Source organism: Amphibalanus amphitrite, unplaced genomic scaffold (genome assembly GCF_019059575.1).
Source record: "Amphibalanus amphitrite isolate SeventyFive unplaced genomic scaffold, NRLGWU_Aamphi_draft 000206F_arrow, whole genome shotgun sequence".
NCBI lineage: Eukaryota > Metazoa > Arthropoda > Thecostraca > Balanomorpha > Balanidae > Amphibalanus > Amphibalanus amphitrite.
Window position 1 is genome coordinate 505778 of NW_024881701.1, and position 21756 is coordinate 527533.

Below are 21756 nucleotides of genomic sequence, written 5' to 3' on the forward strand. Positions count from 1 at the left end.
TTATTATCTCATCCATGGTGCTGGTATCCACCAAATAGGTGCTGAGGACCAATTTTGGGGCGAGTCAGCTTTTAGGTGCCAGAAATAGCTTTTCTGGGACGCAATTAAATGGCGTCCCTTGTTTAACCTCTTCGCACGCAACTCTGCAATGCCTCCCCGTTCCCCGCGGCCAGCTGTCGACTGAGTCCACAGGCTCGTTCCGTTCTGTTGACGGTATGACTGGCGAAAGGGTTGGCGGCGGTGACTGGCGGCTCGACCGGCGTGTTCCGTGCAGCCTGTTTGCCTCCGCTGTCTGCCAAACAGAGCTGCCGGCCGCCTCCACCGCCGAGTCACCGGCCTCGCGCATTCTTTCCGTGCCGCCGGCTGTGTGACGTGACCCTGGTGGATGTAAGAGCCGCTACTGGAAACGGAGGTCGTCTAGGTGCGCGGGGGCTGGGTGGGGAGACTGTAAGGGGATTCAATTGTTTGGGTGGTTTGGGGGATCGTTAGCCCGTACAATACGTCAAGAGGTGTCATTCAAGCTGCAGTGCGACTTCCCATTGTTTCTTCCATTGTTAGTAAGCTCGCGCAAACACTCAATTCTGGTAACTCGCGTCATCGTGCGATGCTACAGTTATACTCAGCCACCAGCAGGTGCCACAACCGTCTTACACCTTACGAGGCGTCTGTGTAGGGCGGCCTCGGTGCGGCTCCCCGAACCGGGCTGTGACCGGGTCCAAACAATGGCAGGTGGCCGAAACCGGACCGCGGCGGTGTCAGAACACGGTCCTGCTGTCCATTTGTGCACGCGATCGCCGAGCGTGCAGTGATTGATGGCCAAAGAGGATGTCGCCGACAGGGATTCGATGGTCCAGGAGACGGGATGGGGCTGAGAAGTAGAACGTTGAGTGGTGATAGGTGTGATGCACCATTTGGTCTTCCGTATTTTGTTAAATACTGAACAGTTTAAGTTGTGCTTAATTGCAATAATTGCTGCCTGCTGATTGAATGTTAGAAGCAGCCTTGCCTTGCTTGTAATCTCTTCAGTGGAAGCTGAGCAGCAGCGCTGCAGAAGTTTTTTTTTTGTAGGTAGATTTTATTTTGCGGTCCGTGTGATGGTATGTGTATGCGGTAGGACGTGACCGAGCAGTATGCTTGTTACATCAGCGAAACAAGACTTAACGCCGGCTGAGGTGATATTTTTGTCGTGGTGATGACATCATCGATCACTTGTGTGTGATCACTAAAAAAATGATATCAGCGACGTAACGGCTTCTGCGAGATGCAAGATTTACGTCCAGTTGTACCTGCTCCCCTAAAAATATAGCCTGTTCCCGAAGAGTCGTTCTGTGTCTTATTATCCAATACCGGAAGCTTTTGTCAGGTCGCCGGACAGGTAAATCACGTTCTGCTGCGCTAGGTCAGGTCTGTATGGCCAAGTTGTCCTTTCCGCTCACATGTAAAGGATCGGTCGCTGCCTATCGGTCGTTGCTCTGATCGTCTGCACTGCCTTGCCCTGCACTACCGCCGCTGCTGGGGGTGCACCCATTACCGGATGCAGTCCCCCTGACACTTGTTTATAGTTGCGCTACCTGCCCGACTCAGCTGTTTATAATCTCCGTTCATCGGGACCATAAACTCAGGCATCAGGACGCCGTATTCGAAATCTGCACGTGCAGTTTTTTGCCCCGACGTTTCTGCTCTCTTTGTGTAATGAGCTGGCGATAAAAGGATACATCCCGGCTTTCCTCGTGGAATCGCATCGCATGATGGCTGGTATTAAATTTCACCCAATTCTCTGCGTTCTGACCGGGCCATTATTCAGTTCGAGGTCGGTGACTATTGTCACGAGTCGAATCTGCAGTCACGGAGCTGACTTTCTGGCAGCAAAAGTCCAGGGCAGCGTGGCGTGGTGGCAGCCCGTACATAGTCGAGCTTTCCAGCACGGGGACGGAACTGCACGTCTTCAAGCCTGCAATCTGTTCAGTGTGTCCCGTGCAACTGGCGCATACCTGTGGCGCACGTGACTGTGACGCGGATGGCAGCGGTGTGGGCCGGTCCCGGGGTGGGCGGGATGCGCGTGCTTTTGTGCGTGTGTGCGCAGACAGAGTCCCTCGCCTCCGACCTGCACGGACCGGTCCGGCCGTCCGGCCGGCCGCGGTCGGCGCGGTCAGATCAGGAATGCGGGGCCACCGACCCGGCATTCTGAACGCGCACAGCCGCCACAGATGCTGCTTTACATGATAAAGCCGAGCGGGCCGGCGTCTGTGGCCTGTAGCGGTGCTGTGACAGGAGCAGCTGCAGAGGTGGAGCGACCGGCACAATACCCTCCTCACTCCTGTCAGCGCGACCCTCCCCTGTCATGCACCTCACTTCTTATGTGGAACTCTGCCATAGACTGGCATAGATTCTCACTATACTTTGATTCCGCCCAACAGACTGTTACCTGTATGGCGATGCCACATGATTATTGATTACGCCCATGGCCCGTCAAAAGTTCAACCACCTTGCTGACGAGTCTGCCCTCCACGCCTGCGACGTTCCCTCCCTTACGTGGTCTCCTGTCGTGTTGTCTTTGGCCCGACTCCTGCATGAGCCGCCTCCCTGCCTTACGGCCCTGCTCTTCTGCCGCCGCTGGGCGCTGACTTCCAGTTTTTGTCCGCGCGCCGGACTATTGTTGATCGCACCTTTTTAGGGCACGTTCGGCATGTTGTCGGCCAAGTGGACCGCTTACCGATGGCTCCTGCTAAGAGAACATACACCCCAGTTTGTAACTGTAGTCTCGGGTCTAGTGAGGACCTGTTAGGCGCTTGTCAGTTGGTGATGCCGGGCTAGTTTGTATGCTGGAGTATGGTTGTTGTGTGGGTTTCAATGCAATTGTTTTATAATATGAATAATATGAATATGTGGACTTATGATACGTGGGCTTTGATATTTGTTCACGTGAGCGCAGCGTTACGTCTCATGCCGGTTCTGACGACGTTTGTTTCCCCGGCAGAAACGGAAACTGATGGGCGACGCCACGTCAACACAAGTGCTTCGAGACCTGGAAATATCGCTGCGCACCAACCACATTGAGTGAGTACAGATTGCTATTTCCCTTTTTAATCCACCTACACTTCAACTGGTAGGGTAGGGTGGGGTAATTTGAACATGTGGGGCAATTTGAACATAGTGTGAATAACAGAAAATTGCGGAAAATCCATAAGTGGCATGACAATAAGACCTATGAGAGAAATTATCGTAACTAAAAGGGCTATCATATGAACGGAGTTTAAAGTTTCAGGGAATAAAGATGTTGACGCACAGTGTAAAAAATCAATTTCGCAAGGAAAAACGCCTAACAACACGTCATTGCAACTTCATTGCAGCGCAAAATCTTGCATTGCTAGCGCCTAATACGCAACGGCTTTTGTTGTATAATGACCTAATCAGTGCCGTAAATCCAAGAAATTTGCTTTTAAACCCTGTTTTTTAAAATGGCAAAATAACTTTTAGCGTGGGGTAATTTGAACATAGTGTGAGAATTTGAATGAAGACAGGGATAGCTCCGAAACAACAACGCTCCCAGTTTTTTTTTTTGCCAATATTTTCGACCCAAGGCAGTAGCAGATAAGTGATGCCAGTTTTAGAAAATTTACGTCTAATATCCGTCTAATGTCCGGCATTTTTGTTGATTTTCCGTCCAAAAATGTTTAAGTCAACTATTTGTCCAAATATATCCAAAAATTATGCAGCTATCAACACTCAAAACCGTCATTTATATCGCTTATCATGTAATTTTACCAGCCGAAAAGTGTTCATTATATTGAGAGCTTAACAAGCTTTCCATTCGCCAATCAATCGTATGCACGATTACTTTATAAAAAGCGCTGAAGTGTAGCAAGCCATCGTCCAATGTTGTCCAGTCTGCTACCTTTGTCCAACCAATTCCGAATTGGACATTGGACAAAATCAGAACTCCAAATGTCCAGGTTTCGATTGGCACCACTTTAACAGATGTAGTACGGTTGGGAGAGTTTTTATCGAACAAAAATGATAGACGTTCTGTTAATTGAAGAGGGGCGAATTCTGTCAACTGACCGGTGTGCAGCGTGCAGATATTGATACTCTGCAACTGTTATTTTTGCTGTTGTGTTGATTTTTCAAGTGAAGGTATGTTTAGAATTGTTCTGCCTATTTGTTTATGGGTCAAACAACATCGGTGCTGGCGAGACTATCGTTTTTATGACAGGTAAAGGCAGTATGTTCAAATTACCCCACGGTGGGGCAATTTGAACACACCGTGACTTGGTGGAGAAGTGAGGCTATGCTATTCAAGGTATGCTCGGCTCGTCCAAAAATGAGGCTTGCATGGTGAAAGCAAGTGACACTTGCGCTACTGAAGCAGTTTTTCTTCATCCACGGTTGAACTGGAATTTGGTACAACGGAGAAGACGTAAAAATATGTTCAAATTACCCCACACTACCCTACTCCCGTTCGGTATCCTAATCAGAGTCAGCCGATCCCCGTTTTGTGTGACAGCCTGGTGAGATTCCAAATACCACCACCATCTTCGGCGGCCTCTCAGTTTGGAATGCCCACGTCCCCTGCCGATTTTTGCGAGGTCCCGCTACTTTTACGTCTCAATCCTGGCTGGCTGCCACGTTACCACAGCGGTGGTGATGCTCGCTGGATATGGTGCGTCCTGTTGGCTCACCGCAGCGCCACGAGCTCCGTGTTGCGCCACCGTCTTCATTACGGCAGCGCCACCGGGGCTGCCTCGGTCTCAGGCTCCCACGACGGCGGCAGCGCTCCTGGTGGGGCCGTGGCGGCGACTCGGCCGCGCGGGCCCGTTTGTGAATGGACTCACTACGGCGGTCCGGCCGTCGCCGTCGCTCCGGTAATGACCTCGGAGCGTGGACCGCCCCCGCGGCGCGGCGCCGAGCGGCGGCGGCTGTCATCACACGGCCGGGACGGCGCGCCGGCCGCTATAAACTGTAAAGTGACTCCGACCGGCCGGTCGGGGATGCGACCGAGGACTGGGCGGCTCTCGGTCGGCCACCGCCGCCGGCCGGAAGCGGTCCCTTCCGGTGAGGATCGGACGCTGACCGCCCTATGGGTGAGCGGACAGGGTATGGTGAGCGCACCGGCCACACGGGTGTGATGTCAGCACTCGCCGTGAGGGGAACAAGGACCGGGATGAGTGTGTGGTAGGATGGAGATGATAATTTTTGGAGGTTTGTTAGGTTTCTCCTCGCCTTCGTCATGTTCGGAATGTTAAGACTGGGAGATGGGCCATCTTTACGGGCACAAGTAACCATATCTTGACTCGGTTGGTTGTGAATCTTCATTTTTACCTTCCAAATGATGTTTCAAGCCGCATTTTGGGGCTTGGCTACATACGTCCAGCATAGCTGTCTCGTTTTTCGTCGCTGATTCTTGGTCAAACGTCACGGCATCTGTGTTCATCTCTCCGCCGATGCGATGCGCGGCGGTGTATCTTGACTAGAGCTGGACAAATCCATGACAGCACCGTCTGTCGATGGCCGTGGGATCCTCCCTCCGGTTTGCCGGACGCTGATTGGCCAATGAACATGACCTCTGACCTTTGGACGTCTGAGTCAGCCCCGGTGGGATTCCGGCTTGGGACACCGTCCCGGCGGGTCGTCTGGGACGAGCTGCGGTGATGAGCCGTGGAATGCGCTGGATGTTGGATGTCACTCGACGGGAGCAGACTTCCTGACATGGTCTGGATGGCTTCGGCATGCAGCATAGGATGCAACTGGGCAACCCGCAGCAATCGTCTGTTCGCGATAGCTTCTCAAAGCTGGGTATCGATTGTTGGGTTATTGCTATGTCATTGTTCCCCAGCAGCTCTTTGTCATTTCAACTGAACAAGCATCACTTCGTGGAAGTTGTCATGTAACAGTTTGGAAATAGAGGACAAATACTAGCGGGTCGACATAGAAACGACCTCGAAGATGCTTGAAACAGCACTGATTAGTGATTCGTAGTCCAGATTAGTGCAGGAAAGCGTCAGGAAAAGACGTCACATGTCGAGACTCAAACTCTCCTTGTGCCGTATGAAGGTGTGGCGGAATGTCCACGGTTATCTCCTCTCTGTGCAGCATGTTCAGAGTCAGCTCGAGATGCCTACTCCGTCAGTCAGCAGTTGTCTTTACTCTTTGTCCCAGTATTTTGGAAGTGGTTCTGTGTAGTGGTTCTCGATGTCGTGCCGTGTCTGAGGCGATCCTCCTCACGCGAGGGTGGGCGGATGGAAAGGGCCGCTCTGCAGGAAAACTGACCGAGTGGCGGGTATATCAGAGTGCCTGATCGGGAGTGCCGACTGGGACGTGCCAGTTGAGAGGCAATGTATCCGGGAGCGGGACTGTCGGGGAAGAGTTGAGGCTGTGATCTTCGGTGTTTCCCAGCGACTTTACATTCACCGACTGAAGAACCTGTTGAAGAACCTGCTCAATATCGAGCGTTGTTGGTCAGACAGTGATGGGGCCAGCAACTTGCCAAGATGGGAGGCTCGGGCCTGGGGAGGGAATACAAATTGGGGAGTTAAAGCTTTCGTCGGTCGTCATTTAGCTTCCTGTCCATTCGTCGACCCATCGTCGCAATGTCATGCAGCGCCACTCGCATTATTTCCACTGTGTAGCGACCTGCGCCGTTCTACTGACGCCATGTCTCCTGCCACTGACACCGTGTCACCGACTACTGACATCGTGTCACCCACCGCTGACACCGTGTCAACACGTCTTCTCCGCGCTAACGGATGAGGTGCGCAGTGCGCACCCACTGTCGTGCGCCGTGCCCGGATGAAGGAGCGCCTGTCTCGCGCGTCGTCGCGTCCTGCTGCGCCGCAGACTGGAGGGTGTTTGTGTCCGGAGCGGCGGGGTGCCTCCGCGGTGGTCGGCGACCCACCCCCGCTGGGCTTTGTCCACGGCCAACGCACGCTGACTCGTGGTCTGTAGGGTGTCAAAACGAATGACTCGAGGATGTGGTGGAGGCGGAAGGCGTGAGAGACGCTTTTCATGAAGAATGAGAGGACGCAAATGTGAAGTGAATTATGATACATCCCTCCGGTGGTTCTCGCCATCATATGTAATGCCTTTGCTGTCAATATCGCCCACTATTGCTTTCTGCCGATCCTCTGTCCATTAGCTAAGAGGGTAGCCCGAGCCACCAACTGCCGCTGGTCGCCCGCCTTCTGCGGTCCAACCCTTGCCATCGCCCGGCCGTTTCCTACGCCGCCGTCCCCGCCACGCGGGCGCCGTGTGAGCTCGGACTGTTTGTTATGGTTTGTGAGTGCGGAGGGGCGGCCGTCGGCCGCTGCACGGCAGGGTCCTCCAACGGCTCTGGGGCCGACGAACGGGGCACAGAGTCAGACGTGTGTGGCTTCGTCTTTCCTGAAAGACTGCTGTCTGATTGCAAAGCCTGCAACCTGTTTTCCACAATCTGCTGTCGCGTTGTCCGTATGCAGTTTTAATACCTCTTCATCAATACTGTCCGACTGAAGTCAATCGCCTTTTGTATTGTATTGTATTGTATTGTATTGTATTGAACAATCATGAGCGATCCACATTCTGGAAGTGCGTGGCGATTACTGCTTTTGAGATCCTCACACTTCTGCTCGCCGGTTGGGTCCTTCGATGACTTTTTCTTCTACGGAAAAGGAGCATCGTTGGCTTTGGTCTGCAGGAACAGACCACGTTGCACGGAAGCAGCCAGAGTTGCCAAGGGCTGATGACTGCGGATAAAAGCTGCTCGTCACCGCTGGACGTTGGACCATGGCTAGCTGACCCGATTTGGAATCATTTGCTCTGAATGTTTGGAGAGGGTCATTAACTGCGTGTGACATTTGGCGTGCGTCCGCGGCGTGCCGTAAACGCACACGTGTCAGACTAAGCCCTACATGAATTAGTCGCTCCATCACTGCCACTTGTGCAAATAAGCACCGCGATCGTCATTGCACGCGATCCGTTCAATGTTGTATGTGTTTCTGTGGTGAGTTTACTGAGCTTTCAAATACTGACCGGAAGTTAACTGGTTGTCTCATTTCCTTCATTACAATGCAGAATGAATAGAACGTCAAAGGCAGTAATCGCCACGCACATCGTATGTGGATCGCTCTTAAATGTAAATACAATACAATACAAATACAAGGCTCTTGAATGATTGCATCGAGTACTCAAGTAGTTCTTGCTAAGAATGACATTTATTCCATCAGTTTATAACATAATATGTTTTGAGCAGTGCAACGTGAATTGAATGTTACACATTCAATTTGCTTTGCCTTTTGGCAGCTGGGCTATGCAAGTTACGTCGACTTAGTTACGTCTTGTTACCGAACTTCGGTAATCTTGCCGAAAACATCTCGCTCTCATCAGCATTTTGCATCCTTCTTGCATCCTTCGCGTGTCCTGTGCGGAATCCGGCCCAATCGGCTTATTGAAATCCTGTGACTATGCAACTGCATTAATTTCTGCACATACATCGACTCGAGATAACAAACAGGCGGAGAACTGGCTCGTCTTAGAGTTGGACTCAACGCATTTGCTCGGCTGTGACATCGCCGGAACAATGTGTCCCTAGGTGGTTCATACTTGGTGACGGACAAGGTCGTTTTTGACGGCTAGAAACGTGAGTCTGATCCCGTTCGATCGACGCCTGACCGAGAGACGCGTCTCCTTCTGAGTGCCGAGATTGGGATGGTATCTCTACCCGGGCAGACGATAGGATCGACACCGACACCGATTCCGACATCGACGACGAAATCTGTGCCTGTGCCGGGATGTGGGGCGAGGATGTGTCTGCATCTCGGTCAGGATCGAGATCCTGACACCGATCTGGCCGGGGAACTGATGATCTTTGCGCGATACGTCCCATCGCTCTCAGAGACAGAAGATGAGCTTGGTTCTTCAAAGTCATTTCTACCTGAACCATTCCGGTCTCCGTATCTCAGAGAGCGACGTCTGTCAGCACCGGTCAAACGAGTGCAGATTTAAGCCGCCTCTTTAAAAGGTTCGTCCGGAGAGGCTTTCAGGGATGTCTCCAAACCGGACGCTTTCGTCACGGCCGTGTTATTGGGCACGCGGTGAGGTCGAATTCCTCCTAAAACAATGATCCCGCAGCGCTCTCCTCTGCTCCACGCTCCGAGATTGTCTTCCCAGGCGAAATGTCCGTAAATGAACCGTGGAAATTCCGCCGGACTACCTATTATGAGCCGCAGGATGTCCGCGGCTCGTTATTTCTCCTGAATGAGTGGAATGTTTGTGTCTTTCTCTCTCTCTGTCCGTGATTCACCTGACGTCCTTGGTCGGTACCGGCCAGGTGACTGGCGCCCGTACCGGGTAACCGCGCCGGTCAGCGCGCTGAGTCGCTCTTCCACGAACCGACGCCCCGACGATCCGCATGTCTCTGCCACACTCGTGTCGCGCTAGCCTTTCGGTACAGGAATAGTGGTGTTAATTTGGCGCCGGAGATGACATTGCGCGATAAAGGATAGATCGTTGCCAAGGATGGGCGTTTCAGCAGCCTGTCATAAGCACTGGCATATGCTATAACGGTATAGTTTTGTTCAGGGAGGACGTTTGAACTCGACTGGCCTCGTGTTCATCATTTCATGCTGTCGTTACCTGCATCATTTACCTCGTCACCTCCTCATCCCTGGGGGCGATTGTGAGGCAGGCGCGTGGCCCTGGGCGCATGCTTAGCTGGGGTGAGTGTAACCTCGGCGGCACGCACCGCTACTCCCTCGGCACGCCGACTCGCCGCTCACCGGCTACCGGCTGGCTGCCGTCTGATGGTTGCCGACTACCGGCTGTTGGCTGAGCTGGCTTCCGGGGTCTTTGTCCAGACACTGCTTCATGATGGTGGTTTACCGGTGGCTGAAAGTTGGTGGTGGCACCAGACTTAGCTTCGTGGATGAGGCAGGATCCCAGTTAAAACTCGTGTCTTCCACGGTCGATACAGGCTCGATCTCTTCTGATCCTAATTGAATCCCTAGATCTCGGCCCTGGTTTGCCAGGGGCTCAACTCCAATAAGTCCCTTCCGGCAGCCTCGCGGACAGTCTGAGATGTTGATAGATGGATAGGCGTAGAAGAGGATAATTCGGAAGGTAACGGACTGAGGTAATCATTCAAGACGGTATGGGTAGGCTAGGATCAACTGGCAGCTGTTGGCAGATGCCTGGATCTCAAGCTGAATGGGATGACTGACGTGACCTTCATCAAAGTGCATACAGGGACGGTACTATGCAACGAGGAATTGTATTGTGAAGCGGGCTTTAATCCTCAACGTAGAATGATCCGATATGTGCGATGCTACGCTGTCAGCGATTTCCACATTTATGCGAAAATTCTTGAAATGATTTTGCTCTTTATGCAGAAGGGCCGAGGTTATGGAGGCTGAGCTTTTCGCAGCCCAACGTTCTTTGTCTTGGTTTTGTAACATCACTCAATAATTCTTCCGCAATTTTTCATCATCGGATGTCAGAACTCCCCTTTGCTATTAATAAAAAGACAGGAGAAAAAATCAGAGAGCGGTAGCTGCAAAAAGCGCCCCAATTGGACGATGGATGTTGCTTTAACTCGTCTCTTTAGTTCCCAATCACTAATGACGTGACTGCGATGTTCGCTTCTTCTGTCCCTGTTCCCTTGGCATAATTCCGTCACATTTCCATCCCCCGTGCTGTCACTCTGTGTTAGTCAGAGGCTCTTCTTTCAGCTCCGCCGGCCTTCCGTTCGACGAACGGCGCAGCGGCGCAGCGCGGGCCCCTCGTCTGTGAGTTTTTGTCGGTCTCGGTCTGCCATCCGGAGGGTGTGTCAAGTGCGCGAGACGCGGCCGCCGTGCTGGGAGGACGAGGGAGACGCCCCTGGTCACCCCTGCTCCGCCGCCGGCACCGCCGCCACCCTCGCAGTCGGCACTGATTAAACGCCCCAGCGCGGCGTCCTGGGGAGAGGGACAGGGATGGCTCCCTGATGACAGAAGAGATCCCCGGAGACCGGGCCGTCACTGGGCTGAAATGGACCCGGGGTGGGGACGGCGCGGTGACGGGGTTTGGTGTTATCTTTGAAATGTCAACGGGTAAGGGCTGGCCGGATTTTACAGATGGGTGATTTGAGGATGTGATTTTCAAGCAGGTTTAGGTTCTTCATTGCTCAAATTTAATGATTATCGGTATATCGCCGGTAGCTGATTGACAGAACAGCAGCTGCTTAGCTGGTGTGCAAATTTCCTCCCAGCTACCACGAGTTTTGTGCCTGCGGCGGTGGTCCAGCAATGGTCCACTGTTTTCCTCATCACCCAACAGCTGGGTGTGGACCAGCAGGCTCCTTCTGTTCATGCACACCGGCTCCGATGGATTAGTGCCGCTGTCGCCATCTGGTCGCAGCGGCACTTCGATCCCCCGCCCGGCAGAAGGTCTGTCTGGGTCCGCCGGCAGGCCCCGGAGCTAGGGACGGGGACTGCGGACGGGTGGTCATGGGTTTGGGACAGGCGACTGGACCCCCTGCCGAGCCGCCAGCGTCTGTACTACCCCAACCGACGACGTCTTGGCGCCTCTGTCTGAAGGACGGATGGGATAGACCATCAGCATCAGGTTCAACTGAATGCATGCGATGCTTCCAATATTTTGGAAGAAAATAATTTGTGTTGTAGGGCTACCAAGTTCTCGGGATTCAAGCTCTTCCCGAAACTACCTTTTCACCTTAACCTATTTGTCATTTTAAGTTTTACAACGAATGCATTATCGATGGTCTATTGCTGTGTTGTAAACCCTGTCGTTACCTGACAGTTAAAGCTGATAATGGCATATTATTTCGTAACATTCACTACCTACACCTGTCACCAGCGCCCGATAATGTATCAGAGTGCATCGAGACCTGTCGCAGACGCGGCTTGCTATTAGTGTCAAAAGCCGGCGTTTAGCTATTTGTAGGGAGTTTCTCCGACCGATACTGTCAAACGCCCACTTTCATCGTTCGAGCCTCTCTCAGTCTATTTTGTGTGGATCACTTCTCTTACCGAGTCACTTGTGAGTCAACTCCTCGGCTCATCGTTGTTCGACTCACCTGGACTCATTAGCTGAGTCGCTCGGCCACAGGAAATCCGGTCGCAGCGGCTCACAGGCCGGCCGGACCTCTTTGTCCACTGTGCGACCTTGACGCGGGCGTATGGGGAGGGAACTCACAACGGGGCCGTCGAGCGCCGACCGACCGTCCGCGATGACTCGTCGGTCGTCGCTCGCTCTTCCGCAGAAGAGCTACCGGCTGCTACCTGGACGGTTGGTAAGCGCAGTGGACAGGCTCGTTTTTGTCGGAGAAGCTATGTAGTCTCTGCCGGTGTACTACATAGATGTTCAGCCGGTCGGGCGGGAGGCTGGTCCTGCCGGTTTATGCGTCTTTTTGCCGCCGTGTTTCGTCGAGTTGGTGATAGGACCGATGGGGCGGTATCTTCGGCAGCGTGTTCGGTTAGATTGGTGTGTTACAGTGATAGAGCTAGTGTCGTACTTCTGGTTTCGCATGTATCCTTTCATGTAGCTGTGGAGTCCGCTGGGGGATAACTGTAGCCCTCGCCGAAACACGGCTTCGCCACACCCCGTAACATCAATAACGGTAAACAGACACGACTCAGTACAGCACCTCCCTCATCTCAGCTGACCCGTGCCCAGATAGGGTCTCTCGACGACGGTCGGTCCTTCTACCAGCTACACGGACAGAAACATTGATAAAACACAGCCTGAACAGCTGACTGACCTGGCGCACCAGACGCGCGGGGGACGCATGGTGGCCTTCTCAGCTCCCTCCTCATGTGACGTGTGTAGTGAGCCTCTCCACTGTGGACAGAGCCCAACGGTCCGTGAACTGGAACGAGCTGCCCGGACCGCTCCGGGGTAGTGATGCCGATCGTCCGCGACGCCCCTCCGCCGCCCCTGACGCCCCTCTGCCGCCCCTGACGCCCTCGTCTGGGATTGACGCACCCTCGTGGACCCACAGTCCTGCGATAGACGCATGACGCCTGCTCCCGTCGTGCCTATCGCCAGTAATACCAAGCGTAACGCTGTCCAATGTCCCTCCCTCTGTTCTGTCGATGGCCGCTGGCTCTCATTCCCTTCCATTCTCCCCTGAACGCTCCGGTGTCGCTGACGGCTCCGCCCATGCGCGGGGTCCAGTCCGCACCCCGCCGCGCCCGCCGGTCCCTTTGATGACGCCCCCGCTGCCGGCCGGACCGGGACGGTGACGGTGGCTGAGCGTGACGCTTTGTTTCGACCGTCACGGACGGATAACGCCGTGACTAGCCGCGGGGTGCCCCGGCACTTATTCAGTCCTGCGGTCAGTCTTCAGTTGAAGCAGGCGGAGGCGATGGACGAACGAATCAGACAGCTTGTAACCGATAGGCTCCGGTATACGGAACACGCATCCGGCAGATGCTGCTTATTTGATCGGCAGGTGCATTCGTTGGTCGTGTTTAGTTAGCTGTGTGTGGGAGCATCTGCCTGGGGGAGGCAGGTGGGCGGCTGGACCCTCCCCTCCCTCCCTCCCCCCACTGACCACCCACCGGGGCACGTGCCTCTTCTATCGGCGCCTCCCCCTCCTCCTCCTCCGCCCTGCCGTCAGCTGGCTGGCCATGAGGAGGACCCCCACCCCACCCCCACCCCATCCCCAGGGACGCGCCGTCCCGGTCCAGGTGTGGTGCGGGAAACCCGAAATTGGCCGACCAAATTGGCCCGGGTGGCGTGCTGCCGACTGGAAGGGCACCGCCGTGCTGTCCGTGGAGCGACTGGCTTGTGTTTTTTGAAACCTCGTCATGCTGGACAGACGGGCTAGCAATGAATCCATATGAATAAACCCTGAAATAAACCACCACCTTCTGGTGGTCAGTTGCGCTTTAGAGAAGCGAAATTTTGTTGGTAAAGGAGTGGCAATATTGGAAGTGTTTCGCCGTTTAGCAATGCTCGGTCTGTTTGAAGTCGGACCTAATCTAGCAGCCCGTTGGATGTTTGATGTTGTGATTGGGACCGGTCGTGGCCGTGATTGGTTTCTCCCGACCCCGTTGGTGAGGTATGTGACCCGGCCGCGCTCTAACCGGACCAGGTGAGATTGGAGCGAACCGCCCGGCCGATAATGGAGCGGACCAATCGACCGCCAGTTATCGACCATCGACCACCGTCCGGCGGCTATTGGTCGCCAATCCGCGGACCGTGTTATTTGAACCCTTTTAGCGGGTCACATGTCTCCTCAAATCTCGAAGTCTTCAAAGACACGCCGTCAATGGGTTTCTGTCGACTGCGTGTAAAAAAAGGAACTCTCGGTCAGAATGTGAATGGATTGGCTAGCGTCTGATCTGAACACGTAGGCGGCGCATGGACTCAAAGTCGCACATAGGGTCATACATTATGAGTAAAAAGAGACCTCCGAACAACTGAGCTGCAACTTGAGGAGAGGCGCGTGACTTCCCTCATGTTTGACCTCACTTCTTCATTGTTTTTCTCTCTTGGTGGGCGCAAAACATAGTGGCGCGTCTGTTGATGGAAGTGTGGCTCGATTGTTCACTCTGCGTTCCTCGGGCGTGACTCCCGTGTTCTCACGGCGTCACACGGCGTTAACTCGTGACGCTCTCATTGTGTGACTGCGTCACCTCGTGATGTGTCCATCGGGAGCTGCGCTGTGAACAGTAACTGGCTGAGGAGACGTGACGTCTCGGCTGGTCTGGGCGGCTGTTTTTTTGTTGTTTTGTCTGAGAGGGACGTATTAGTTCAGTGTTCGAAGAGGTTGGATACTTGTTCTGTATTGCAGACTGCAGTTACTGCTGGATTCAGAAGAGAAGATAGCAGTGAAAAGGTCACTCACCTGCCTTTCAAAGCTAGCAAAATTTGTACTTTGTAGGTACTTGTATTTATTCAGCTCGACACGAGCAGTAGACCCGCTGCTTAACGTGTTTCTTTTGCGTACACGGATGTTCATTGTACACGGATGTGCCTACGTAGATGGTATCTGTTCCACTGTCCTGGTTTAAGTAATTCTAAGTAGCAGTTTCTGTCGCCGGGAAGTGTCTGAAAGTGCCTGAATTGGAGTCTGATAGATTGTCCTGTCAACAGAACGATAATAGAGACCAGTGTGAAAGTCCCGTTCCCGAGTGCCAGTTTCCATTATGCGGCAGTCTGCCCGTGCGTTTTGATAGACTTACCGATGTTCAAGCCGTATTTGGCCCCAACTGCTTCCGTACCGTATAAGTCGAATCGTGCTGCATAGTGCACTTTGTGCCGGTGCATTTAGCTCACCCGGTCCTTGCCACCTTGCCACTCGCCAGGTAGCTGCCGGACCCTCGCAGTGACTCGACCAGACCTTCCTTATTCAAACTCATTCTCTGAAAGCATGACATGAAAATATGCGCCAGAACAATAAAATGTGTCAGTGTTTGGAAACTATCGCGCGAGTTTTAGCAGTGGTATGGTTTCGTGCTGTGTGAATTATGAAATATTGTCGAGGATGGGAAACGCGTGACAGTAGAATGTTGTGTATTGTTTAAATAGTTAAATGTAATATGAGGGTGGGAAATAAAACGTATGTGTCGTTTTAGGTGTCATTACCGAATGTCATTTGATGTGTGGTGTTTGTCGTTCGTTCACAGATGGGTGCAGGAGTTCCTCAGCGATCAGAATAGCGGACTGGAGGTGCTGGTGGACTACCTGACCTTCCGGCTGATGCTGATGAGGTGGGTCTTAGAGAGACGGGGCTGTAAGGCGGGGCTGGAGTTAAGTGTCCGAGAGTGACGTCGCTGCAGGAAAGGATGAGATGTAGTGGCGCGTGATGGGGTATTGGGAGTTAGGACTGGAGCCAAACAATGAATGCTGATGACGATGGCAATTTGATGTGCCAAGCTGAGGTGGTTGTGGATGTCAGCCTTACCTTGAGTAGTAACCTGGCTGGAGCCCTCTGTATACCGGTTCGCCTGCTTTGCCGGTAATTGCCGGACGTCTCCACCTCAAATGACCCAAGGTCAGGTCACGGCCGTGGCCACATGAGTAGATGTTTGTATGAATGAAGGCATGCATGCCAAGATGAGTCATCAGCAGACATCTGCACTTGCAGGATATGAACTAGGTCGTAACTGCAGTGGTGTTGATGAGTCTAATCATGACTTTCGGTGCTATTCTCATTCTGGTCTCAGGGCCAGTTCTTGTCGGGGTTTCGTACCCTTGGGCTTTGGGACACAGTCACGTAAAGAGTAACGGTGCTCCAGCCTCGACGATGTGCTGATGGCTTCAAACCGGTGTGACAGGGTTGCGAGAGCCCCAATTTGTATGCAACGCTGTGAACTGTGAACTGTGAAGCGTCATTCTTTTGTGAAAGGTCTCTCGAGAGTCTTACCTTGTTTGAAGAGCTAGTCGGTCTTGGTTTGAAGAGCCGAAAATAAAGCGTATTTTCAGTGAATGGGGCACGTCAGAGACAAAAGGGACGCCGAGTGAAGCGTTTGTGAGGCCTGTCGCGTACGGAGGGTTGTAAAGTAATTATTCGTAACTGGCTTGTGATTGTTCCCTCACAAAGATGACGGCAATCTGGCGGAGATAGTATCGCTAGCACGTGGTGACCCTTTGTTGGTGCGCGGCCGGCACCAGCTGCCCTGGGATGCTATCAGTGGGTGCTGGGAGCGGGCGCACTATCCGTTCCCGTTCATTGTTCATTCATTGGACCAGGTTACCGCTGATTATGTGTACACGTTTTATGGCCTAGCAGCCGTGCTCTTGGTTGAGGTCGCGTCAGGTGAGTGATGGCGTTAATTAGAGCGCATTATCCGTGATTTGCTCGCACGAGGATAACTGGATGATGCAATGAGCCATTCATTCAAGGAGACGGGTTATGGGTGTGGGTAGCCAATCAACTTTTGTTTTAGGTATATGCAGGTGTCCCATTCATAAGGATGGGAGTGTTTGCATTGTGACAAACCCGATGGCAGCTAGAAGGCAGCGCCACGAATGTGATCCAAAATAATGAATTAGACTATTATCCAAATAATTGATGGTTTTATCTTGCGAAAGGAAGTAGTCATGCTAATTCAGCTGGCAATCGACTTCTAGTCATCATTGCCTTTCAATTTGTATCCTGTTCCGCCACTGCACACCTGCGCTGGTGATTCGGCCTGGACAAGGCAACTGATAATTAACCCTCGCATGTGTGCGGCGTTTTACAGCTTCTAATGTGTAGGGGGGGGGGGGCGGTTGGACCCCCCCCCTTGCCGTTTGGCCCCTGATCGAGCTAGAGCTTCGCGGAAAAAACGAGCGTGTTGCCCGTGACGAGAGGAAGCCGATGATACCCAATTTTAAGGTCCTAGGTCATTGGTTGACCTTCCAGGTCAGGTCAATGACCCAAAGTCGGGAAAATGGGGACCTATTAGAAAGTCGTAAAATGTGGCTGCTAATGGGTTTTTCGGGGTGCTGATCACGAATATCGTGTTAGTTTTGATCACAGATTATGTCTTTAAGCATTTAGACCAGGTCGGGTCAGGTCAGGTCAGGTCAACCATTAGGCGTCGTGACGGGTATTCGTAGTACGTGTCAACCGCCTCTGACAGCTTCGTAACATGTTACGAAGGCACCAAAACTACTTCGTAAAAGTTCAAATGGTTGCTAAATTCGAATTCAGCTCCAAAAACTAGCCTAGAAACATGTAAAACTCGAAAAAGTGAACCGAGGTCACCCGAGGTCACCAAAGGTCAATGACCTGACCTGACCTTCGGGTGACATTGACACCCACCCTAATGCATGGAAGCAACATCAAATCACATGTTTGAACGTTTGAAACCACGAAAAGCTTGCAAACGCGCGGCTAATGCGAGCCGACGTACGCCGAATCGCGATTCCGGCCAAACATGGTCTCGGAAAAGAGGTCACAGGTCAAAGGTCATTTGGGTCAGGGTCATGAAATTTTCAGGGTAGGTGTCAAATTGATCAATGCGAGGGTACTGAAAGTTTCGTCGCGATCGGCCGCTTTTTACGCGAGTTATTCGCGAAAAACCATGGGGGGGGGGTCCATCCGACCCCCCCCTACACATGCGAGGGTTAAGACGCATTGCTGCAGCGCTGCAGCCTCTGCCAGTCATGCTCGCCTTGGCGCTGTCCTTGCCTCATGCCGAGGCTGACTTCACCTCTGAGCCAGCGATAACCACCGTAATCCAAACAGGATGCTGTGCACTGGTGCGCCGCACAAGTCATGAATGCGCGCACTTTCTGTGTGCGCGGGTCATGACGCCTGCGTTTCCGGTTCGATATGAACTCTGATCGCGGCGCATATCGACCGTTTGTTCCGGTTTCACCCCCCCCCCCTCCGGTTTTACCCTCCACACCCCACTCGTGTTCTCCGCTACCGTGCTGTTATCTGGGCCACCTATCTCAACCGTCTCAACCGGCCGGTAATTGCTAGCGGAGGGCGTCGTTAAATCACCACTGGGGCGTGTTTAGAGTGCACGACACGTGCTCGGGTGTCCGTGGGACCTCCGGTAGCGGTGGACCACCATTGTGAGACCGCCAGCCGCGTCTGGTCTGGCCGGAGATACCATCTGACCGTGTGTATGTTCGTGTGTTGGTGCGAGTTTGTGGGGGCAGCTGGCGGACGCTACTCCTCCCCTCTCGGACCGCCGCCGGTGTGGGGTCAGCTGCCGGTCGCTGCGGCCCGTGCTTCCCTCCACTCAGGTGTCCATCCCCCGGACGTGTGTGACCCCCCCCCCTAAACTCCCTCCAGCTGTCCCCCCCCCCCGGACAACTGACGTGCCGCCGACCTCCCGCTCGGCTGCTCGCTCCCAGCTGTCGACTTGGCGCCTCTGCTCTTCTGCGCAGTCATTGTGTGCAGCCTGTCAGTGTGGTGTGTCGTGACTAGCAAAAGGCTGTCAGTCGGGGGGGGTGAGGGGAAGGGGAGGGGAGGTGATTGACGTGTCATGACTGATGAACCGGGCGGCTGGGCAGTCCAATTTACCGTGTTTGCATTCGGAGATAAGACATGCCGCTAACGGATAACAGGAGAGCTGTGACCTGTGTTCGACCTGGTCCAACTCGTTCTGTGACGTCAGCGTTGACCCCTGAATGACCCCTAGGTGACCCCGGAGTGACCCCAGTCGCAGTGCTCAGCTGACTGTGTTTAGAGGTTCATGGGATCGTGCGACCTGATTGGTCCGTGACGAGTAATTGGCCAGGCGATGATAATGTGAATGTCGGGGTTGATTTGTATTTGATGACCGATTCATCGGACGCCTACGGTTATTTGATGTGGTGCTTGATTCCAATTATGTACGATAAAATGCGGGCAATGGTAGTTACGTGGTGTGAACATGGAATGGTTGTTGTTCTTTGGGCGCTGAAGGTTGTGAAGGCTTGGAGGCTTTTAAAGTAACTTGCCGTATGCCTCTGTCGTGGTTTGAATGCGGTTATTTACACATTGTCGTCCTTTGTGCACTTGTGTGTCTCCATCCTTACGGTTTTGCTGTGGTGAGACTGGTCACATGCGCTGAGAAAATGTGGCTATTAAATGCTCCTGTTCGTTGTCACCCAACCGATTTGTTTGATTCGCGTTAGCTAATGTGCTGACCCGTCGTCGGTACTGCTCTCCAGGCACGAGCAGCGAGCGAAGCAGCAGCGCGAGGACGAGGCTCTGGAGCACGAGCGGTGCGGCAGCGGAGAGGTGGCACCACCGCCTCTCCGGCACCACAACCACCATCACCACGAGCACCGCGACCCGCCGGCGCCCCGGATCGAGAGGACCTCCTGGTCACGGCAGAGCTTCATCGGCCAACTGGACACGCCGCGACTGAAGAGGGCCTCCCGGCACATCGCCAAGCTGAACATGGGGGATACCAAGGACGACATCCACGTCTGCATCATGTGTCTCAGGGCCATCATGAACAACAAGGTGGGTGGTGGGAGAGTGAGAGGGAGGGAAGGGGAGAGAGAGAGAGAGAGAGAGAGAGAGAGAGAGAGAGAGAGAGAGAGAGAGAGAGAGAGAGAGAGAGAGAGAGAGAGAGAGAGAGAGAGAGAGAGAGGCGGGAGGGGGTGTGGCTCGTCCCAGTTTTGACTGGATGTTTGTAATTCGGTAGCTGCTTACCGCGACTGTTTGATGATTCGGTTGGGCGGCTCTAAATGGACTGAGAAGGAGAATGAGTCGGTGCGGAGCACCGGTGGCTGTCTGATGACCGGTCTAAGGTGGAGATGTTTGTAAACCGCCCAGGGAATGGCTCATTTTCTCTTGTCGGCTATGTGGGGTAGCAGAAGCACCGACATGGATGATGGAAAAGTCTTGGTGTTAAGATTTAGTTGTTAAGATCTCACTAGAGCCTCACGTGCGCATTACTGAGACACGAGTAATGCGTGTCTCGGTAATGCGAGACACGCATTACTCGTGCATCCTTTTGATGCAGATTTTCTGCCCTGTCCCTGTTAAGCACAAATTTATATAAAAAACGTATTTGTGCATCATCGCAGTAAGTGAGGGCAAGAGAGGAACGGGCTGCTCTTCACCCTTTGAGTGTCCTCACGAGCCCCCTCGGGGCGGGGCGGGGCGTGGGGAAGGGAAGGGGGCGTGAGGCGTGCATGTGCAGACCCAGTTGCTGGGAGAAGGAAGCTGGGGAGTGGCGGAGGATGAGGGGCGGATGCACCGCCCCCGCTCCGGCGTTTAACGAGCTTGCCTCACAGCCACCCCCGCCCCCTCCCTCCCCCGGAAATGCTGCCCGAGGCGGGCCCAGGGATGAACTTATCCGACTAGGAATGTAGGGCTTAATGTTATCCAGCTAACTAGGAATGTAATTGACTTTATGACGAGCTTGGATGTCACTGCTGCTATGAACATCACATTTCTTAGTAAATAAACTATATCGTATGACGAGAAAATGTCAAACCGCCAGCCTCCACCTCTAACCACTTCGCTCGTCTCCGCTGTCGCCGCTGCTGGTGCGGCCGTCATCCGTGGTATACAGAGCTGCAGGGCTGGGCTGGGCGTCTCACTGGAGCCTGCACACACGAGCTGAACTGTGACGAATGGCAGGCGACTGGCGGCTGCACTGGAGTGCTCTGGATGGGCAGAGACGTCGTAGGAAGGGAAGTGGGAGTAGGCGACCGCAGGCTCGTGCGGAGAACGAGACAGCAGCGCTCTCAGACATATAAATTACTCGAACTTTGAGACGGAATAGACGAGAAGATGCCCGAAATAAACGGCAATGACCGATGAAAGTTGTAAACATGTACGTTTGTGAGTGATGTGAGAATGGAATGGGTAAGATGTGGCTATTTAGCTACATTTGGAGGGTTTAGCTTTATCTTTCCAAGCGTCATTTGATATAAGTCATGCAACAGACTAGCATAGCGTGCGGGATAATCATTGGGGGTGTCTGGTGCTGCTCAAATGACTCATCTGGCTACCAAGTGCATGAGCGCAATGACTTAATGAGTGTGACTCCAATGATCTGGTACAGTCATAGTGGTACAGTCAATGGTAGAGTCATGGAGTTTTGCTGTGACGTCTTCGGTGCGGCGAACTCAACATATGAGCAGCTGGGTGACTGCCGTTTTCTGGGATTTTCTGTGATCAGTAGATGCGCAAGTGGTCGATTTGCTCATAAACAAATGTGGTACGCGGTCGATGTCTGACGAATGCAGCTAGAAATGTTCCAGAAATATCGATATGACATCAGAAGATCCATGTGCAAGTCATATTTGTGAGCTGTGATTGTCAGGGTTCATTACATCACGTCAAGTCCCCGGGAAATTCTGTTATCTGAGAATCGACTTGGTCAAAATAGAACA

At 53.2% G+C, this 21756-nt stretch overlaps 1 protein-coding gene across 1 annotated transcript in view; it reads left to right on the forward strand.

Moving 5' to 3' along the window:
- Nucleotides 1-21756, forward strand: part of LOC122385051 (formin-like protein) — a 60672-nt gene that overhangs the window by 25839 nt on the left and 13077 nt on the right. The window contains exons 4-6 of the mRNA XM_043373028.1: nt 2978-3057; nt 15603-15686; nt 19573-19870. Of these exons, the coding sequence (XP_043228963.1) occupies nt 2978-3057; nt 15603-15686; nt 19573-19870 (462 nt within the window). The remainder of the gene's footprint in view (nt 1-2977; nt 3058-15602; nt 15687-19572; nt 19871-21756) is intronic.